This window comes from Onychostoma macrolepis, chromosome 17 (genome assembly GCF_012432095.1).
Source record: "Onychostoma macrolepis isolate SWU-2019 chromosome 17, ASM1243209v1, whole genome shotgun sequence".
In the NCBI taxonomy this organism is placed as follows: domain Eukaryota; kingdom Metazoa; phylum Chordata; class Actinopteri; order Cypriniformes; family Cyprinidae; genus Onychostoma; species Onychostoma macrolepis.
In genome coordinates, this window is record NC_081171.1 from 2298922 (window position 1) to 2320508 (window position 21587).

General features: G+C 34.3%; 2 protein-coding genes across 4 annotated transcripts; both read right to left on the minus strand.

Annotated features, from left to right (window-relative positions):
- Positions 1-8982: 8982 nt before the first annotated feature.
- On the minus strand, positions 8983-21392 carry LOC131522722 (psychosine receptor-like). Of its 3 annotated transcripts, none has more exons than XM_058748385.1 (2): positions 21300-21392; positions 8983-13531 (listed from the first exon to the last, which is right to left on the minus strand). In XM_058748385.1, exon 2 carries the CDS (start codon positions 13519-13521, stop codon positions 12505-12507), a length of 1017 nt encoding a protein of 338 aa, XP_058604368.1. In that variant the 5' UTR covers positions 13522-13531; positions 21300-21392; the 3' UTR covers positions 8983-12504. The 3 variants fall into 3 exon arrangements, with proteins under 3 accessions (XP_058604368.1, XP_058604366.1, XP_058604367.1); XM_058748383.1 differs by lacking the exon at positions 21300-21392 and adding an exon at positions 14953-15100; XM_058748384.1 differs by lacking the exon at positions 21300-21392 and adding an exon at positions 15015-15097.
- On the minus strand, positions 16729-18128 carry LOC131522723 (ovarian cancer G-protein coupled receptor 1-like). Its single transcript, XM_058748387.1, has one exon. It carries the CDS (start codon positions 17743-17745, stop codon positions 16786-16788), a length of 960 nt encoding a protein of 319 aa, XP_058604370.1. The 5' UTR covers positions 17746-18128; the 3' UTR covers positions 16729-16785.
- Positions 21393-21587: the final 195 nt, after the last annotated feature.

Consider the following 21587-nt stretch of genomic DNA (forward strand, 5'->3'; position numbering starts at 1 on the left):
TTATTTAAATTGCTTAGAATCAGCATGAATCTGTTCATTGTGAAAACAGTTTATTCAGTTTAAAATGGTGAAACATGCTTAAAACGACTAGCTGTGGAACAAGCAATATTCAGTTAGTTCAAGTATATGAGATTGAAACAAATTGGATTTGATGATAAATAGAGTACTGTTACTGAAATCTGGCCCGTTTCATTTATGTATGACTGACAAATAAGCATCACATTAAGTTCAATACAATTCAGTTCACGGTTATTTGTATAGCGCTTTTCACAATACAAATCGTTACAAAGCAGCTTCACAGAAAATTAAAGTTTCTATTATAGGAGTAGTTTATTAATTTATGTTAAAATTGCGAATTTTATAATTCCTACATCTTAAATTTAGATCATAACTAGTCAGTAATATCAAATCAAGCCTAATTATCAGTAGTGCTCATACTTCTTTTAAAAATTAGTATTAAACTTGACTATTAATTAGTGCTGCAAATAGGAATAACACTTCAAATCATGCAAAACAGCCTCTTGTTGAGGTGAAGTGTGGTTAGTTTTCATCTGCTGGACGATAAAACAGTTGAAAATAATCCCACACTTGACTTGATTGAAGAAGGGACACAAGCCATTTCTAGGGACCAAAATAAATCATCTCTTGAGGTTGGGCTCTTAATTTGGTCCACAATGCAACCACTAGCAACTGCATAGCAATAAGCTCTCAGAACAACTTAGCAACTAATCAGCAACACTCAGGCAACCACAATAGCATTAGCAGTGAGATTTACATGGGCAATATTTCAAAAAATGAGGTTAAAAATCACTACAAATTATGGTAAAAAATTATTTGTGTTTTTTAACAGTTGGGGCACTTGCAAATATATCATTTAGGGTTGGGAATGCCAAATATTGTCAGTGGTAAAGTTACAGAAGGAAAATTACACAGAATATTGTGTTTGTTCCACTAGTGCAGCCTTTCACAGCATTTACCGATCAAATTAATGCAGTGTGGCGAACAAGATGCATCAAACCTGTGAATACACAGCCTCAAGTGAGAAGAAAAGGTGAGAGAGGCAGGAAATTAGTCTTTTTAGGGAACACCGATCATCTTCTGTGATCAGGTGAGACGCATTTCTGCACCGACAAAGATGGTGATATATGATGTTTGCTTCTCTGCATTTCAGTAAATTTGAGATTTATTCAACACCGAGTTGCTTTCTTGAGGTCATTCATGTGGTTTTCTCATGCTTTATTGGAAAAATGAATCATGTCAGCAGTATCGGGGAACAGTCATCAACTGTATAATGAAAGTAGAAGATAAATCTGTCCAAGGTTGAAGTAACCTCCTCTTTTCTCTGTCTGTGACTGATTAATAGTGATGGATGGTTCACATGCATCTCTCTGTCATGGCATCACCTTTAATCATGTCACGGTTGACTCTTCATTCAGTCATTTATGTTCTTGCTCAGCTGGTAAGGATGTTAAATATGGTGTCTGTCATATACAGCTTTGGCCTCGTTATATGGTGGTAATATGTAATAATGCTCACGTTTGGAGCATTGAGAGGTCAAATTCTACATAAAGAAGGCTGTAGGCTTTGTAGAACCACAATTCCCTCTTTTTCTTCATCATTTGCTGGATATATCGTTGGTAGATAATACTAACCTGACACAAAATCATGATGCAATCTATGCAAGAACATATGCAAATGTTTCCAGCTACACAAGCTCAATTTTTTTTCACCTCATTGCATTTAAAAAAAAATAATAATAATTAAAACACAATTTTAAAATTTAATGCAAATATGCATTGCATTTTCAGCATTGCATACAAAATGTTTCCAAAGTTCAACGGTTTTCTGGGAAGCGATCTCTGTGAACCCATGAATAGGCCTTTTTCACATTTCCGGGTTTCTCAGCAGAGGAAGTCGTCATAGTTGGGTAAACTTCGAGAGCAATGAATCAGAGATTAGCACAAATATATATTTTTTTGCATTCCTATTTTCTCAAATAGCAAAAGAAAAACTGCATGATAGCGTTTTCACGACTTTCAAAAAAGGAAAAAATATAAATAAAATAGAGAGATTTCAAATTTATCGCTGTGATTTGATGCAAATGTGATATAATACAAAGTATAGTGTTATAATGTACAAACATAAAAAAAAACAAAAAAAAAAACCTTTCAAGGCTTTACGATGCTGATGGCCGTTGGTCCAGTCAAGGAACCAGTCAATGATTTTTACCTGATTTAAATTATTATTATTTAGGCAAATAGCTACTGTTATTTAAACCATACATTAAAACAAAAAGTTAAACTATAATTAGTTTTGTCATCATCTGTGACAGATGTAAAGTTAGCTAAATGATTGGTTCTTTGACCACGACATGTGACCATTATTACTTGAGATTTAACCACTGATCTAGAGAAGATTTCAAACAGATCACTGGATTTAATGATGAAATGTACAGAATGAAAGGATAACGACCAGAGGAGGTTCGCACGAGCCGCCTTTTCAAAAAAAGTATGAGGATTTATTTACCTTGTGTACTCTTGTTTATTAGCAATATATTGGATTAATGTATGGTTTATGACATATAAATGTATCTCAGAAACTGTTGCTGCTTTACTGTGGTAATAGTGTTGGTCACTTTTCTCGACTGTTTGTGTTTGCGCTTAAAGCGAAACGCCCATATTTTACACGAGAGCAATTGACCGTTTGCGATTAAAGAGCTTGATTGACAGGCGATCTGACCAATCAGAACGCCGATATTATGTGCCGCGGCTGCTATCCGCCATCTTGCCCGACAACTACGGCCTTTCTCCATAGAAATACATGTTAAAACGGGGTAATAAAGATCGACTGAATTTAAACTTTTTCAATATAACTAAATATAAAAATGTGCTGAGGGTTAATCTGTGCTGTTGTTGGCTGCCACCGTAATGGCAATAAGCTAAGGTATTCCTTTAAAGTACTTGTTTTGCCTACCAGAAAATCTGTCATGTCTGGTGTTCTGTCGATTAGTGCTACCCTGTCAGATTTTTCTACCTCCCATTAAAACAGTAGGTAGTACAATTTGACAACGAAAAATGCTACCGGTCAAATTATGATTTATTAATGTCATACACCTACCACAACCCTAAACCTACCCTTACAGTAATGCAAATACAGTAATTATGTGTTATATTCGCATTTGTGGCTAGAAGGGATACAGCTACCGGAAACCTACAATAAATAATTGTTTCTGCCTATTAGATTGTGTTTTATTAATGTCTACACCTACCCCAACCCTAAACCTACCCATACAGTAATGCAGATACATTAAATATTGTTGTTCAGCAAAAGACGCAATATTGATTTGCGCATACGCAGTAAGCCCTGGTAGGAAAATCTGACGGGTAAAATCAAATGTCAGGACACTGGCGCTGTATGCATGGCTTGCAGCGCTTAAATTAAATACTGAGCCTTAAGTAATAAAATAATATGTTCAAACGTGTGCTCTTATCATTCTGTGGACAAAATCCCGCGAACTTCGCCACGAGTGGGAGCTTTATATGCACATGTGCGCTCATCTGTTTTCAGTGCAGGTTATCTGTGATGCTTCGTGTCATCTTCCCGCTCATTAAACTATGACAGGTCCTTTACTGCTTTCTGATGTTTATTCATGTTCACTTTTCAAGTAAGTAGTAAAGTAACTCATTACTTTTTCATTTACAAGAAAATATGTGAGTTACTTTTTCAAAAAAGTAAAGCCAGTTACTTTGTTTTCCAATTTATTGACTGACAAGTCTCCTGTTAAAGAATTGTGCTATATTAACCCCTACAAATACAACTAATTATATACACTATAAACACTTTAAAAGAAGAGTGAAAGCTGTTCAACTTTATAGTTAGGGGTGGATCATTTTATCAGCCGTTTATTATTCATGGAACAATACATATTACTGTTATAGTTTTTATGAATAACCACTGCTATACAGATGATAAGTTTGTCTAGTGCTCTTATGAATGCTTTTAGCATGACTTGTGAAAATGTAACTACTGAGTTTAACTAATTTATTTTAATTTAATATCTAATTTTAATATCTAATTTAAATTAATTAACTACTGAATGACATAGCATAGACTTCTTCATGGCTAGTGTTTGCCTGTTTCATTTCATTCTGTAACCTACTTTTTCTACAGATCTGTGTACTAGTGTTAAATGCTAAAGTTTTGACAGCTTTGATAACGTTTTTAATAGATAATATCATGATTTTTTTTTTTTTTTTTGCGTTTGTCTTACCAAATGTGCTATCTTGTCAGCAATAACCTGTCCATGTTTTTTTTTTATTTTTTTTTTTTTATTACTGTCAGTTTAAATGCCGGCGATGCATTGTTGCCAGATTAAAACTGAGAAATAAATAAAAATAAACCAAAATTATTTCAGATCTTTTGCAAATAAGATAATATAAAGATATAGCTGACCCTAAACTGCAACGTCCTCCTTTATTAACTTTCTAAAGTGTCAAATTATGTGATAAAGACAAGTCCAAAAACGCTTAAAATAGCTGGATCTGGGATCTGCGCCGCGTCCTCACTCACAGCTCTCTCTAGACTTATACGGATTATACGGACGCTAAACATTCTTGCAAACTGTCTAAACTGAATTATACATGTCATGCAGACATTTATATGAGGAGTTTAACATCATTCATTCAGAGAACAAATTTTATTTTTGAACATTATAAATTTACCGAGGTCCGGACCTTGGTGACCTCATAGCTGGCTACGGGCCTGGTAGTAGACCACTGTTTTTTCCCATTATGATAGACTTACTATGTGGAAAATACAAAGTTGCTGAAATGGGAATTGATATCAAAGGTTGAATGGATTCAGTATCTGCATGGCTAGTTACATTTGCTAAATAATTTGCATATTCCACCACAATTTTCTTTTTCCCCATGTCATAATTTCCCCATCTGAGGACAGCCAAACCTTTTTTTTTTATCTTCCTCCTCCTCTCTTTCATTTTTGCATCTTTGTTTTTGTACATTTTCTCACGCTAGGCATTTTGTAGACAAACATTTTGTGCAGAATAAAGTTTTCACCTTGGTTATTATAGTTAACTAAAACTAAAACCAAATTTCTACTTGCAATAAATTTTTTTTATTTTTTTTATTTATTTATTTATTTACAGGGGCAATGCACATTAATAAACATAAATGTAAATGTGCCAGAATTAGCCCAAAAGGCTATTTTACATCTGTAGACCCTTGACAGAATGTTAAAACGTCACCCTAAAAACAAAGACAAACCGTCATACGATACACAGCATATAAAGAGAGAGTAAGGGAAGAGAGAGAAAAAAAAATAAATAATTAAAATTCACACAAACAAAATCGCTACAAAAATACAAAACATAAGTAAATTAGAGAGAGAGAGAGAGAGAGAGAGAGAGAGATGGCAACAGGAGAAGGCAACATAGCCAAGAGCAATTAGCACAAGGAAGTCTATTGTCAAGAATACAATACTAATGTTGACAGTGCTGAGTTGTCAGTAACCATTTTTTAAGATGAAACTGAAAAGAACCAAAAGTATGTAAACTTCTAATTGTTAATGGGATGGAGTTCCATTCCCTTGCAGCTTTGACTGAAAATACAGACTGACTGAATTTACTTCTTTTGAAAGGAATGATACAGTCCCCTCTTTCCCCACCCCTTGTAGATCGGTGAGCAGTTGTTTAAAATAATTAAAATAATTTAAAAAATATATATTTTATCTTTGTTTTATCTATGCCAAAGCAACATTTCTCATTTTTAGTTTAACTTGATGTACTAAAGTAACTAAACTAAAACTGAAATAAATATGAATACAAATATAAACGTATTAAAAACAATAACTTGTAAAAATGACAAGATGAAAAGACTGATGAAAATGATAAAAATGAAAAGATTTGTGTCATGTTTCAGTCACCACATCATTTCCCCATATGCATATGTGTGTTATCTAGTGTCTTACCGTTTACAAAAATTTGGAAATTCTAGTATTTGATTTTGTTGTTTATTTATATACTGGAAAAAAAACAACAACCTGGAAACAATGTAATATTGTTTTGTCGTCAGACAATGAATGGAAATCAGATTTAGATTCAACTTCTGACTTAGTAACTAAGAAAGATCAGCAATCTTACACCTGTCATGGAAGATTCATGTCTATATTAAGGAGGGAAAACAATATTTTAAGGGCGAAACTGAAAAACAAAAGGGAACTTAGTCAATGTGTAATTTGACCTATTCATGTTCATTCAAATATTCAGTGTTTTAATGCAATCTAAAAAATGTTTTGGCTTAAAAAAAATTACAGTTTGCATCAATCTTTTTGATTTAAGACAACCTCTAATGAAATTATATTCAACCAGCAAACTATTGAGTTAGAGGAATGTAATAATTTGTAGCAAAAACACAAATTTTTAAGTTGATTACTCTGAAAAAAGGAAACTGTTCCAACTAATTTAGTTGTGGCCCTGGAAGCAATTAATCTTATATTAATCTTGCACTGGACGACTTCAGTAACTTTCGTCCTATTTCAAATCTCCCATTTTTTGGCAAAATTACTTGAGCGTATTGTTGCCTTTCATTTGTGTAATCATCTCACAGTTAATAACCTTTTTGAACCTCTTCAGTCGGGTTTTCGTAGATTTCACAGTACTGAGACGGCCTTGGTCAAGGTCACCAATGATTTGTTGATGGCTTCTGACTCTGGTGCAATATCTATTCTTATTATTCTTGATCTAGAGCCACGTTTGATACTGTGGATCACAGTCTATTACTTGCTCGTCTTGAAAGAGTGTTTGGTGTGTCTGGGACTGCCTTGAAGTGGTTGAGGTCTTATTTTACTGACCGTTCCCAGTTTGTTTCTATGGGTGGTTATAGGTCCGAGATTAGCTCTGTCTCAACTGGTGTCCCTCAGGGGTCGGTTTTAGGCCCTTTACTTTTTACATTTTTTTTTTCACCTTTAGGCCACCTTTTGAGATTGCTCTGCCTTCATTATCATTTGTATGCCGACGACACACAGACTTATATACATTCAAAACCTTTTTGAGTGCCTTGATGTTGCTTATTTGTTTGACTGCATTACTGAGATTAAAAAAAGGATGGATAATAATTTCTTGTGTTTGAACGGTGGTAAAACTGAAGTTATGCTTATTGGTTCTCGTCATCAAATTACTAAAGCTGGCCATCTGAAAAAAATAAGAAGTTAAATTTACTTTAAGTTTTTGTGTGCATATTTTTAAAGTAAAATTTAAAAGTGGAATTAAGTAAAATCTACTGAACTAAGTTATCTAAAATTAGTAAAGGAAATAAGTAAATTTAACGTGGCCAGGTAGAGTTTGATGAGTAATTTCTACTTAATTATTTTAAGTTTACCCTACAATACTCAAGTACATTTCACTCAGTCACGGTTTGTAAACTTTACTCAAACAACATAGCACTGAAAAACAAGAAAAAGCCTATAAAGCATGTGGTTAAGTTACAAGCACGTATGACTGCTCGTTACTCATTTTAAGGTAATATATTGACTCAGTATAGCTATTAACTGAATGAACACAGAGACCTGAATACTTGGCACATGATACACAATGATGGTGACAATCAGTGACTAGTGTTCGAGTATGAATGGGTCATTTTGAGTAGAAAATGAACTCCAGATGTCATAAAGCAGCAAGTTACTTAACCTAACAACAAAAGCCACCACAAAACAGTGTAAATACATCTCGAAAACAGCAAAAAAAAATTACCTTATTAATTATTCATGCCCAAGTGCATGATGGGAATCATGGGATCATGACGTTGATATTTACTTAAACAATATTTGTCAAAATAACAAACAATTCCAAGTAAAAATAATACTTATAAGTTCAAACTTTAAATTCTACAAGCTTAAATTGAGTACTAATATTGAATTTACTCTTTTATTTAAATTCTTGCCTGAACTGAATTATTTAATGTAGAAATTACATTTGTTTTTCTATAGTATTTACTTCACCACAAAATCATTTTTATCAGTGACTCTATTACCCTGACTCTTGAAAGAGATATCGCAAGACTGCGCCCTATGTAAAATTTTACAGTGGCAGAAATAAATTCCTTTGTCGTCTCACGGTTTGACTATTGTAACGCTCTTTTAGCTGTTCGAATCTTTGCACTGGCTCCCGGTCAGGTTTAGTGTGGATTTTAAAATGATGATGCTTACTTTTAAAGCATTACATGGCCTGGCACCACATTACCTCACAGAATTGTTACATCCACATACACTCCTAGTCGTAGATTGCGCTCCCTTCAGTCAAACTTGACTATGGGTGATAAGGCTTTCTCTTTCTATGCTCCTGTCCTTTGGAATTCTGTGCCTCTTGAACTTAGGGGAGTACATTCAGAATTATGATGGTTTTAAAGTTCAACTTAAGACATATTTGTCTTGCATTTGCTCATTGATTTTGTATTGCTTTTTATTTGATTACATTGTGTTCAGCGCTTTGAGAAGCTGCTTTTAAAGGCGCTTTATAAAGTAAAGTTTATTACCGTATTATTATTATTATATTGTAGCATAATTTACATACTATTTTAAGGAAGCTTTTTTATGGTTTTAACTTTAGTTTCAGTTTTAGTTAACTATAACAACCCTGAAACCAACAGCTATAGCACATGCTAATTGTAACTTATTTTGTATGCACATTTAGTCAACCAGTAAGATATAATTTGTTACTATACTGCATGGAAATATAGCACAGTCATTGGTCAAAGAGTCAAAACAATGTAAATCTATAAATGGCCAAACACAACCAAACCATGAGCTACTCTTCAGCTCAATATAACCACAAAAACAACAACAAAACTGAAACTCATTTAAATGTGAAACATTACATATTAAACAGTACCACGCATGTACGCACACACACACATGCACACGCACACAAACCTTCACTAAAAAAAACGCAGAAAATAACACTTAATTTAAACATTTATTCTCGTTATACAGACCTATACAATATAGTATTTCTTCACTTGCATTTATTTGCACACATTTGAAAGCATTTGACTATTTCCTGTTAAACTAAGATCAGCAACCAGTTGTGTGTGTGTGTACATTATATATATATATATTTGTATGAAAGCTTATTCTGGCTAAGAACAGGAACTTAGACAGGAAGTTAGCATATGGTGCTTTTACTACCATTTAAACGGGTGTGTGTGATGGTACTTGTGTACGGTTTGTATCAGTGGGTGTTGGTTTGTGGATGTCTGTGTTGTTTGCATATGAGATACTTGGGTCAGATAACATTGCTTTTTGATAATATAATTTGTGCACTGCAAAAAAGAAGATGATTGGAGTACATTTTACAAGAAAATACCTTGAACTAATTAGATAATTACAAGACAATTTTGGTCTTTCTAAATGTCATGCTTAATTCAGTGTGTTACTTGCCATTTCTTTGTAATTATTTGTATAATTTTGGAGAAATTTCTAAATGAAAAGTGTTTAAAAGTAAATCCTACACTTTTGTTTTTCAGTTTAATAAAAAATAATTCTAATGTCAATTAGATTGCATTATAACTATGTTTTGCAATATCAACGCACGTGTAGAAACCTGACAGAATGATGAAAGATAGATGATATTGATGCTCTGAAGTCTGAAGCTTATGTAACCAAGTTACGTCTCACTAAGGGCACATCAAGGGTATGAAGGTATCGAAATGGTCTCAAAACCCCAGATGTCTGCTGCTGACACAGCGAGTTGAGCATCTGATCCTACAGGATGAGTTGAGAGGAACTATCGGATTTAGGTCCATCAATAAAAGCATCGCTAGGGAACTCGCAGACGTGTTTAGGTTAAGCGAGCAAAGACCATCCAGTTAGATCATGTTTCCCATCATAGGGTTGATCAATGATGTTGTCGGGAATGAGGTGAAGGATGTGGGTGGAGGTTTCAATGCCAATAGTCGCTGATGACAAAAGCTTTTGGTTTACAAGATGATTGAGATGATATGACAAAGAACACTGGCATGAAAGTAGAAGATGGGAAGATTTATGAATGTTGATTAGGGCCAAGAGGGGTACAGTAATACAATTTCATAGACATATTCATGTTTAAATTCAACAAATCCAAGCAACTTATTATTCGCATTGAAGTCAGCGACGCCGACTCGTCATCTCCGCAGTAGTTGAATGCACCTGTATGCATGTTTCATAAGGATTACATAATTTGAGAATATTTGTTTTCCATTTGAATTGGATTCATTTGAAAGCAGACATTATTTTGTGGGCGGAGCATATCTGGTGGCAGAAAATGACAGTTTTCAAGTAGCAGTTTATCGAGGAAAAAAAGTGAGAATTGTGAGAAAATAAAAATGTTATGTAACGTTAATAGTAATAGGTTTACATTTTTGTGTTGTAACTGTAGGTCTAATACAATATAACCCCTATGAACTGTGAATTAGACATGCGCCGCCGGTGTCGTGGCGAAAATTGATCGTCTGCCGAAAACTGATTGTCGTTTGTAATCACTTTTTGGCAACTGCATTTTGTGGGTTTTATTGGCCATTTAAAGGTATTTCAACAGGTAAAAAGGACTGCATGAGCTATAATCGGTCAAAAACACTCGTGAATGCAATCAAGTCATTTAGCTCATGCAGTCTTTTTTACCTGTTGAAATACGCATAAAATGCAGTACACTTGACAAAAGTGTACAGCTGCGCTACTTTCTGTTTCTGAAAGGTGTTTAAATGATTTAAATAGCCATTCAGATTTCTGTGCCAAATACTTAAATATTTAGACTTAATAGGCTATTTATTGTCAAACTTTTTTGCATTTTAATCTGGACTACATGCCCTAGATATTGTTTGAAAGTGTTTAGTTTCTTTATTGTTCGGTCACACACTTTACATTAGGGCTTCATTAGTTAACATTACTTAATTCATTAGTTAACAAACTGCCAATGAAAAAATCTTCTAAACATTCATTAATCTTAGGTAATTCCAATATTTAATGACACTTAGTTAAAATCAAAAGCTGCAACGGTGTTATTTAATGAGCTAACATGAACTAAAGATTAATAGATTAATACAGATTAACCTTCTGTAGCAAATATTGCTAAATGTGAATGTTAATGCGTTAACTAATGAGGTCTTACTGTAAAGTGATACCTATTGGTCTTTATAATTCTTTTGCACTTTAATGTGTAACATTTTAAACTTTTTGTGTACTGCTTTATTGTATTTAAATTTTCAGTTATTTTTGTTATAAGAAAAAAGTTAGTAAACCTGTTATACTGTTTTATGACAACATTTTTTTGCAACTAAATTTCAATATCGTACCGTATTCCGTGATAAAAGCATTTGCTATTAATCGCAACATGAAAATTTGATACCGGCATATCCCTAATGTGAATATTATGCAGACCTATCCTTTAAATCAAATTTATGCATTAAAAGTAATCATAGCAGTTTTTATCCATAGTCTGTCTGTTTAAACATCTGCGTTTAGCTTCAGATGACATCCACAGGCACAACTCATTTTTTTCCCCTTATTCCATGGATTTTAGCCGTTTCCCTCCACTTGTTACCAGTGTTTTTGTGGCACCTGACGTCTACTCCAAATTGGTCTATTCACACACACGCACACTCACATCGTGTATCAATGTTAAATATTGCATATACCCCAAACCTTTGAACAGTTGTGTAGTTTTATGTCATAAACAGTACGCATTAGTATAGGAAAATTGTATTATTGAAAAATCAAGGCAATGTTGCTATCAAAGTTGGACACAGCCTTGTATAATATATCACACTCAGAATATATTTAATGTTACACTTCAGATGTTTATAATATTTTGAGCAAAATATAGGGAAGAGAGTGTGAAAATGAAACTGTGCGACCTGGTGCCCACACTAAATGAAACCAACGGGAAATTCTGATGAAACACTGTTCTCATTTCTCAAAAACCAAGGCTTTTCGTAAGTATACATTGTTTTGATGCAGACAGACAGTTCATGGTCAGTCTTTGTGTTTAAATGTCAACTTTTCCTTTATTAAAGATACCTTATCATTTCTTTCGGTGATTTTTAATAAAGGAATAGTTTGTTTGAACATTTTACAACCTGGATGTTGTAGACAATTGAGCTTAGATAGACAGTTTGTGTTTGAACGTACAGCTTGTAAAGTTGTAAAGCTTAATTTCATTCCTCAGTTTTTAGTCCAGTCTCTTTTTGAAAACAGCATCCACCTTTTTCTTCAATGCAGAAGTAAGCCTATGGGTAAGACGTCCGGTTCATTAACGGTAAAACTGCTCTACAAACCAGTGTGATCATAATTAAGATAATACATTAAAATAATATGGTAAGACACACCAATTTTCAATATCAAGCAGCAAAACGAATTGTTTTGTACAGCTAAAAATAGACCGGAAGCTAGACCCATAGAATTTGCATTTGTACGGCAAGAAAAAGGTGGATAGCATATATAAACATCAGCATGATCCGATCACAAGCGGTCAGTGCTGAAGGCAGTCCTAAAGGGTGCTTTTGTGATTGGAACGGTTCCAAGGATTTGGTTGTTTTGTTGTTCCATCTCTTTTTGACACTCTTTCTTCCATGTTCTCCTGAGGATGAGTAACACAGTTGAAGCGCTGGCTTGACCCGTTCTGCTTGTGAGGCAGTACAGGAGTGGATCGGCCAGGCAGTTGAGCATCGCGAGGAAGACGCAGACCTTATATCCAATTAAGAGCCAGTTGGGATATGGGCAACCCTCCAGCAAAATCCTCAAAACCATCATGATGTGCACAGGTCCGAAACACAAATAAAGGGTCAACGAAATGCATCCAAGAAGCTTGAAGACATGCCGGCGCTCCATTGACCCAAGTGTTTGGTTTCTCTTCACATCCGAACATATCCGCCAATAACAGAAACCCACAACCAATGCAGGAATGAGGAAGCCTACAACAAAACGAGCAACGTTGACTATTTTTTGCCTTTGGGGCAAAGGAAATAAATCCAAGCAGACTGAGTTATTCCCATCGTAGATACTGTCTGGATGCACGGTCATTGCATTGAATACAACAGTAAAAATCCAAGCAGCAATGCTCACGCTGGCCGCAGTCTTGCGCTTTCTAAAAGTGCAAAATTGGAGCGGGTGAACGATGGCTATGTAGCGATCCACGGCGATGCAGCTCAGAAGCACAGCACTGGTGTAGAAGTTCGTGAAGAGCAGGAAAACACAAACAACACACATCGTCTTGCCGTGAGGCCATTCGTCGTAAATGCCGTATTGAACCCACACTGGTAAGCACATGATAAACAAGAAGTCCGAGAGAGCCAGGTTAAACAGATAGACGCCCAGCTCATTCTTCTGACGGATGAGCCGATACGACACAAACAGGAAGAAGAGATTGGACGGGATGCCGATCAGGATCACAGCTAGATGCAGGCCTACGAATACCATCTTTTCAGGATGTGCAGACGGGTAGCAGTCATCTGTTTCGTTCGAGCTGGAGTTGTTCATCTCAAGGCAGCTAGTTTAGAGGGAAACATAATTTACTGTGTGACAGCTTTACTTCACAGAATTGCAATTATGAACCAAATTACTCATGCAAAACGTAGTTTATTATCCATTGCTCCAAACCTCTTTTCTTGATACTCTTGTCTATAAGTGAATGTGGACAGAAAGATGCTGTTAGGTCAAAAATAAATTAAATAAATACAAGTCACATATGACAGCAGACTTAGAAGTTTTTTAATTTTCAATAAGAGTTTTTGGTAACACTTTATTTTAGGGTCTCTTAACTAGCTGCTTATTAGCATGCATATTACTAGAATATTAGCTATTTATTAGTAGTAATTAAGCACATATTAATGCCTTATTCTACATGACCTTATTGTACATCCCTAATCCTACCCAATACCTAAACTTAACAACTACCGCACTGACTATTAATAAGCAGCAAATTAAGAATTTATTGAGGCAAAAGTCGTAGTTAATAGTGAATAAGTGTTCCCTATTCTAAAGTGTTACCGAGTTTTTCATTTTAAATTGAGATTTTTTAGAATTGAGATTTTTCTGTTCACCAAGGCTGCATTTATTTGATTATAAATAGAGTAAAAACAGTAATATTGTGAAATACCATTACAAAAATTATTTAAAATAGCTATTTTGCTATAATAGCTAATATGAATATATTAAAAAAGGTAATTTATTTCTGTAATGCAAAGTGTCACATGATCCTTCAGAAATCATTCTAATATGCTGATTTGCTGCTCAATAAACATTTCTGATTATCAATGTTGAAAACAGTTATACTGTCGAATATGTTTGTAGAAACTGTCATACATTTGACATTTGATGAATAGAAAGGTCAAAAGAACAGCATTTATTTGAAATGTTAATGTTTTGTAACATTTGAAATGTCATTTTGATCAATTTAAGGCATCTTTGCTGAATAAAAAAAACAGTTTCTTTCAAAGAAAAATCATAGTGATCCCAAACCTCTGATGCTGATCAAACAGCAGAGACTGACACTGAACTGAAACACCTTTAATGCAATGTGAGTTGCTTTTGGATAAAAGCGTAAAGTCATTTTCATCTCCTCCTCACGTAACACTATCATATTGATTTAGAAGACTTGTAATGTACCCTCCTTGTAATATAGACTCGCTATGTTGTAATATATGGACTATTTTTCATTTTTACGAGGCTTAAGCTCAACAGTCACTGGTTGCTTTTGCTGTATTGTCAATATTCTGCCTAAGATCTGCTCATACAAAAGAAATAACATCACACGAGTTGAGCGACACGAGGGCGAGTAAATGATGAGTGAACTTTCTCTTTAAGTGGATTTATTTACTGACCCACAATATCTATCACAAAACAGGCCAAATATTACTAGAATAACATTGTAGCTTCACTAGAATGTTGCAATAAATAAATCAAACAAACCTTTGTACGCGCCACACCCATGTGCTGAATATTCATCTGAAGAGAATCGAATCTTAACTCACCATAAGTGCAGTGATTCAGGAATCCGTTTTTTAAATATGATAAGATTTACAAAGATATACAAGAAAGAACTGCACGTACAACGATCTCCTCCACATGGGAGGAAATAAGAGCAAACGTCACTTCCTCGTTTGCTTCTGTTTAACCACAGTGTGCAGAAACCACCAAACACTCAAGAAGTGACAGTACAATGAGTGCTCTGCCTTCCTGAAATATGATTACTCGTTCTTCTATTTATGGTTCTTTTGCTTACCACTGTTTGTTTATATAGGCATTTCCCCCTAAAGAGTCACTCACGTTGTTCTTGGATTACTGTCTTTAAGTTTTTGATAATGAGCTTGAGTTATCTGTCATCACTATGTAAGATTGCAGTTTGAAATGCAAGCTAAACTATTTCAATTTAAATCAATTATAGATATTATAGAAGGGTCTTTAAGTACAGCAAAGTCACTGTCAAACAACCTGCATGATCACTTTGCTCAATTTCCCATTGTTTGTGTTTGTTGTATTAGTAGAAACAAAGAAATTCTTTGGGTTTAAGTGAGCGAATAATGACAGAACTTTCCTTTTAGTTGAGCCATTTCCTCTTTACATCAAGTGTTTTAATAGCAGTGGTTTGTTTTGCATTTCTGCCAGATGAACAGGTGAAGTCAAACATCTCTCAGAAACCACAGACAATATTTCAGTAACAGCTTTGCATGTTTGTTGCAACAGAAAAGATACATTTCACAACTCTCTTTTCTTTTCAGGAAACAAATACACACGCCAGACAAATTCACAGGTTTGGACTCATCTGCTCATTTGTATATGACTACATCTCAAAATAACAGTGAAGTCATCAAAACAATTTCACACATATTTACAATTTATATTTGTATACAAACTTTTTAAACAGAAGCCTGTAGGTTTTTAACCTTATAAAGCTACTGTACACACATTTGTAAGGCCTGTAAATGATTTGACTTTTTAATCAAGTAAATGTCCTTTTTAGTGTAATTGTACAAACGTCTAGCTTCAGCTGGTGCTTGTTGTCAGATTTTTAATGTAAGAATGACTTTAGTAATATTTCCAGATGAACACTTACTGGACTGAAGCAGCTCAGCTTTACTTGATTCTCCATCAATCTTTTTTTAGAAAAATCAGTGCGTCTCAAATCTGATCATCAGGATCTTTTGAGGAACGTTTGTTTCCAGAAGCTTTACTTTCACTGTTCCTCAGCGGAGGAATGATCTTCATCTCACATCTTCTGAGGAGCGTTTATTTCTTCATCTCTCAATCAGCATTGGATTTCATTGCATTATATGTTTGGATCATTTCAATCTCATCATACTAAGACATTATTGGAGATATAAAGTGACTGCTGATATTTAGATCATTTTATGTATCTATAGCTACTGTCAGAAAGATCTCATTGATTTACATTACAAGCAGCAGAAATTTTTTCGGAGCATATTTTTTCTCAGTTTGAGTCTCTGAAATAAAATTGAGCTGTTTTTTCCTCCATAGGCTATTATAACAATATCATGTTATTAAAGCCTGATGCATCAAATATGATACTCAAAAAGGTTCAGTAATCTGTTCCATTAAAAAATAAATAAATAAAAATAAATAAATAAATAAATATATATATATATATATATATATATATATATATATATATACATACATATATAATTCCAAGTCAGATTTTACACGCTTAGGATCATGACAAACATATTCAGTCTGTTAATAACAAATGAGTCTGTCAAGACATTAAGCAGTACATTCAGAATGTCAGGTTTTCACCACAGATGAATAAATCTTACTGAATTTACCCTCACAGAGCTTAAAAAGTCTTTTCATTTCAGTTTTGGCACTGTCACTTATGAGACAATAAAGGATGGGGTCTAAAATGCTGTTTATTGTCGTTGTGGCCACAAACACCATGTAATAGTCTCTGAGATTGTGCGCGACGCTGCAGTTTCCAGGCTCCAGCAGTCCTCTGATGAACATCACCACCTGGAAAGGTGTAAAAGCCAACAAGTAGGTGAAAAGGAGAGAGAAGAGAAGGCAGCAAATCTTTCTCCGTTCGCTGACCACAGTAGAGGTGCTTTTCTTCAGCGCCCTGATGATCTCCTCGAAGCAGAAGCTCATAGTGAGCACAGGAACCAGAAATCCCAGGACTGCGCGTGTGATGGCCACGTTTGCGGCGGCGGCGGTCATTATCATCGGCTCCTCGCACATACGGCTGGCAGAAAAGTTCCCGATCGCCTCCGTGTAGGTTAGAAGACCCACATGAAGCACAATTTCCACCATCCATACGATGGCGCTCACCAACACAGTGGTTCTGACCTCTCGCACACATGTGAAATGCAGCGGAAACACGATGGCTAAATATCGGTCCACAGAGATGCAGCACAGAAAGCCTGAACCCACGTAGAAGCTGTTGAACATTACCACCGCTATAGTGCTGCACAGACTGCCGTTCACCGCATGGCCGAGTGCCATCATGATCCAAACAGGTAGAGTTAGGATATACAGTAGATCTCCGACTGACAAATTAATCAGATAAACAGCCAAATTATTGCCCTTCTTCATCAGAACCCAGGCCACGTACAGAGACAGACAGTTTGCTGGAAATCCAATGATGAAAAACACCGAGTAAGCCGTCGGGTACATGTACAGCTCCACTGTTTTTCCATGTAGGCACATTCCAGATTCCAGAGTCACGTTTACAGAAGCGTTCTGGTCCATGGTAGATGTTAAAGTATCATCTTTCTAAAGAAGGTGAATGCTGCTCTCAGGTACTTCCAGTGAATTAGTACTATACTGTGAGTAGGCGTTACCTTCATGGAAAAACAAGCCATGCAAATCATGTTTTAAAAAGAACTAGGGCAGCATGACTGTTGATTTCCAGGATAAAATGTATATATTTGTTTATTTAATAAACATACATTTGGGATCGGTTACCATTTATGTATGTATTTTCTTTTTTATTTAATAGGATTACTTACCATACATTTGTGATAACCTATCTATCTATCTATCTATCTATCTATCTATCTATCTATCTATCTATCTATCTATCTATCTATCTATCTATCTATCTATCATCTATCTATCTATCTATCTAGCTAGCTAGCTACCTATGTTTTCTTTTAATGTAATAAAATCCATTTATTTGGGATCACTTCCTATATATTAATTAGGATTACTTATACATTTGCAATCACTTCCCATTTATTTAATTATTTATTTATTGATTTATTTACTTATATATTTATTTATTAGGATTACATATACATTTGTGATCATTTCCGATTTATTTATTTACTTATTTCTTATAAAATAGTGGATTTAAAAAAAAAAAATTATTTAATATTTAATAAATGTTATTCTTTAATCTGAACTCTTACGTTTTTTCATAAATGGAAAAGATTAGTTGCAAACATAAAAAGTCCTGAGTTGTCTTTCAAGTATTTGTCATGAATAAACATTTTTTTTTACCATTTAAGACCATCTGTATTCCATACATTTTCATACATATTCTCATTTGTTTTAGATTTAATTAGACTAATCAATTAAAAAAACTGCTGATCAGATTTCAATTACAGTTTTAGTATTTGACACTTTTCAGCAGTATTTTATCTGGACGGTTGTTTAACCATTTCTCTAACCTGTTCTTCCGTCTCACCAGCTCGTGACATAAAACCTTTCTGCACAAATTCCTTTTAGACTGATGAACTGCAGATGCAGAAGTGTTATCATACCGTACGTATGGAAAGTTTACACATCTGGATTAACAGCAGATAACTGAAGCATGAGTGGTTTCATGTGATGTACTATGTGAAATGAGAGTGGTTTACGTGAAGAATTGCATGGCTGTATATGTCATTTCTGAAGTGAAGTATTAGATCCTGGCTGCATCCCAGTTCTTGTACTTGTAGTACACTAGAGGTGTGTTCTGGTGGTGGAGAAAGTATGCAAATTCTGAGTATGCAGTAAAACTGTGCCAGTTTTGGCACATAATACATCATAGAATAGTGTCTGGATACTTGATTATGTTTGTGTTGCATGTAAATGTGCATTCATTAAGCTTAACATGATAATTCGACACTTTCTGGGGTACTTTTAGGTTTTTCTGAAAAAAATAATACAACAAAATAACAATAAAACAAATAAAATAATAATATCTTACCAAGTCATTAAAATGTATTTTAAATTATTTTTTATTTATAAATATGTTATATATTTTGTAAATACACACAATATGCATGTGTATCATAGCACACATTTAAATAAGAGGTATACATTAGTCAAGAAAAATCTATTTATAAATGTAAATAATAAAAAACTAAATGGAGGTGGGGGGGTTTCGTTTAAATTTTTCTGGACATATTTTTAATGGTCAAATTTAATTTTATTAATCAAAAAGCAAAAAGCATTTAATGATAAACAATTTTTTTAAGTTTATGAAATGATAAACAATTTAATATAAATTTATTAAAAGTTTAACAAAAATGGCATGTTTAGGGCCCAATGAAATGTTTTATTTTTTCCAACCTTATGTTTTATTGTTACCAAATTCTGTTTTAGCATGTCTAATTATTTGAAAGTATAAAAACAAGTTTAACTTACTCTTACAATAGCCTTATGATTTCCCCCCCCTCAGAAAATCTGTGTTGTGTATTTACATTTTTAAGGCATAAAACATTCATTTAATTGATCTTTTAATTAATGAAAATTAAACAAATCTTTTTTGATAAAGGGGTTTTAATAATTTTAGTATAGCCTACGTACATTCTACTGAACAATAGTAATATATTTCTCTGAATTGTTAAAGAATTGTGCTATAATAACAAACAAATACAACTCATTATATACACTATAAACACTTTAAAAGAGACAGACATGTAGATGTTTGTGAAAGATGTTGTCATTTTTAAATCATACCCTATTTATTGCATCAAAATTTGTTAATTCTGTACTATAGTTAGGGGTGGATAATTGAATCAGTTGTTTATTATTCATGCAATAATATATTAATGCTATAGTTTTTATTAATAACCATTGACATATAGCTGATAACTTTGTCTAGTGCTCTTATGAATGTTTATAACATGATTTGTGAAAATTTAACTACTATACTGAATGACATAGAATAGACTTCTTCATGGTTTCTTCATCTACGCTAGTGTTTGCGTATTTCATTTCATTATGTAACCTATTGTTCTACAGATTTGCGTACTAGTGTTAAATACTGTTTTTGATAACGTTTCTGACAGATAATATCATGATATGTTTGCGTTTCCCTTACTGAATGTCGTATCCTGCCAGCAATAACCTGTCCTGTGGCTTTTTCGATTACTGTCAGTTTGCAACCCAAAGCAGTGTTGCCAGATATTGCTATTAAAAACGAAAAATAAATTAAATTAAACCGAAATTATTTCTAATCTTTTGCAAATAAGATAAGATAAAGATATCGCTGACCCTAAACTACAACTTCCTACTTCATTAACCAAAGTGTCAAATTAAGTGGAAAAGACTAAAAACGCTTATAATAGTTGCATCTGGCAACACGGAGGCTGCGCCCGAGTCCTCACTCACAGCTCTCTCAAAGAGACTCGTTTACTTCGTCAGTATCTGGCAACGATCATTTTCATACCACGGACGCTAAAATTCTTGCAAACTGAATTATACATGTCATGCAGACATTCATATGAGGAGTTTAACAGCAATTAGTCATTCAGAGAACACATTTTATTTTTTAACATGAAACATTTACCGAGGTCCGGACCCCGGTGGTCTCATAGCTGGTTACGGGCCTGGATATGAGGATAGTTTTACGCAAATGAATCGGTCAAATGCTCATGAAGTGACTCTCAGAGCACTTCTGGAGATGTTCATGTATTTGTGTCCTCATTTAGTGAGGCGGCAGACGTTAAAACCGCAAGCCACACGTGCCTTCTGTATGAGTAGTAAACAAAACCGCAAATCTGCGCCCCCCTAATATAATGGCAGGGGAAACGCTGTTTTGTAATGATGAATTAATGACATTCATTCGCCAGCAAGGCTGGTTGAATGTAAATATTTTGTTTAAAGTGTTTCTTCCCCATATTTGGTTTAGAAATCGAATGACCTCAGCGTCAGCTTTATGGTAGTTTAAGCAATGTTTACAGACACAGACAGAAATCTGTGCTAGTTTAATGCTCCTCTGATGATGGTAAACATCCTGCTCAGCTGTTTTTGTGAATGTTGTGGAGACATTGCTGTTTCGATATTAAGCGTGTAATAAGATAGATGCTCACCTCTGAGTCCTCTTTGTTCAAAGTTGCATCAACGAATTTGATTTGAAGAAGTGCGTCTGTGCTTAGCGTTCTTTATCTGAATCAGCTTCCTCTAATCTGACATTTCCTGTTTATATTGAAAGCTCAACCCATGAACCTCAAGGGAAAAAGCTGAGAGTTTATTGGAAAAAGACTATTCATCATTGCTGTAAATACTTTTAAGCTTAACTTTGGTAAACATTTAGATACATGAAAATGTGTAGCTGCTTAATGAACTCGTGACACTGAATTGTGTTAACAGTGAACCAT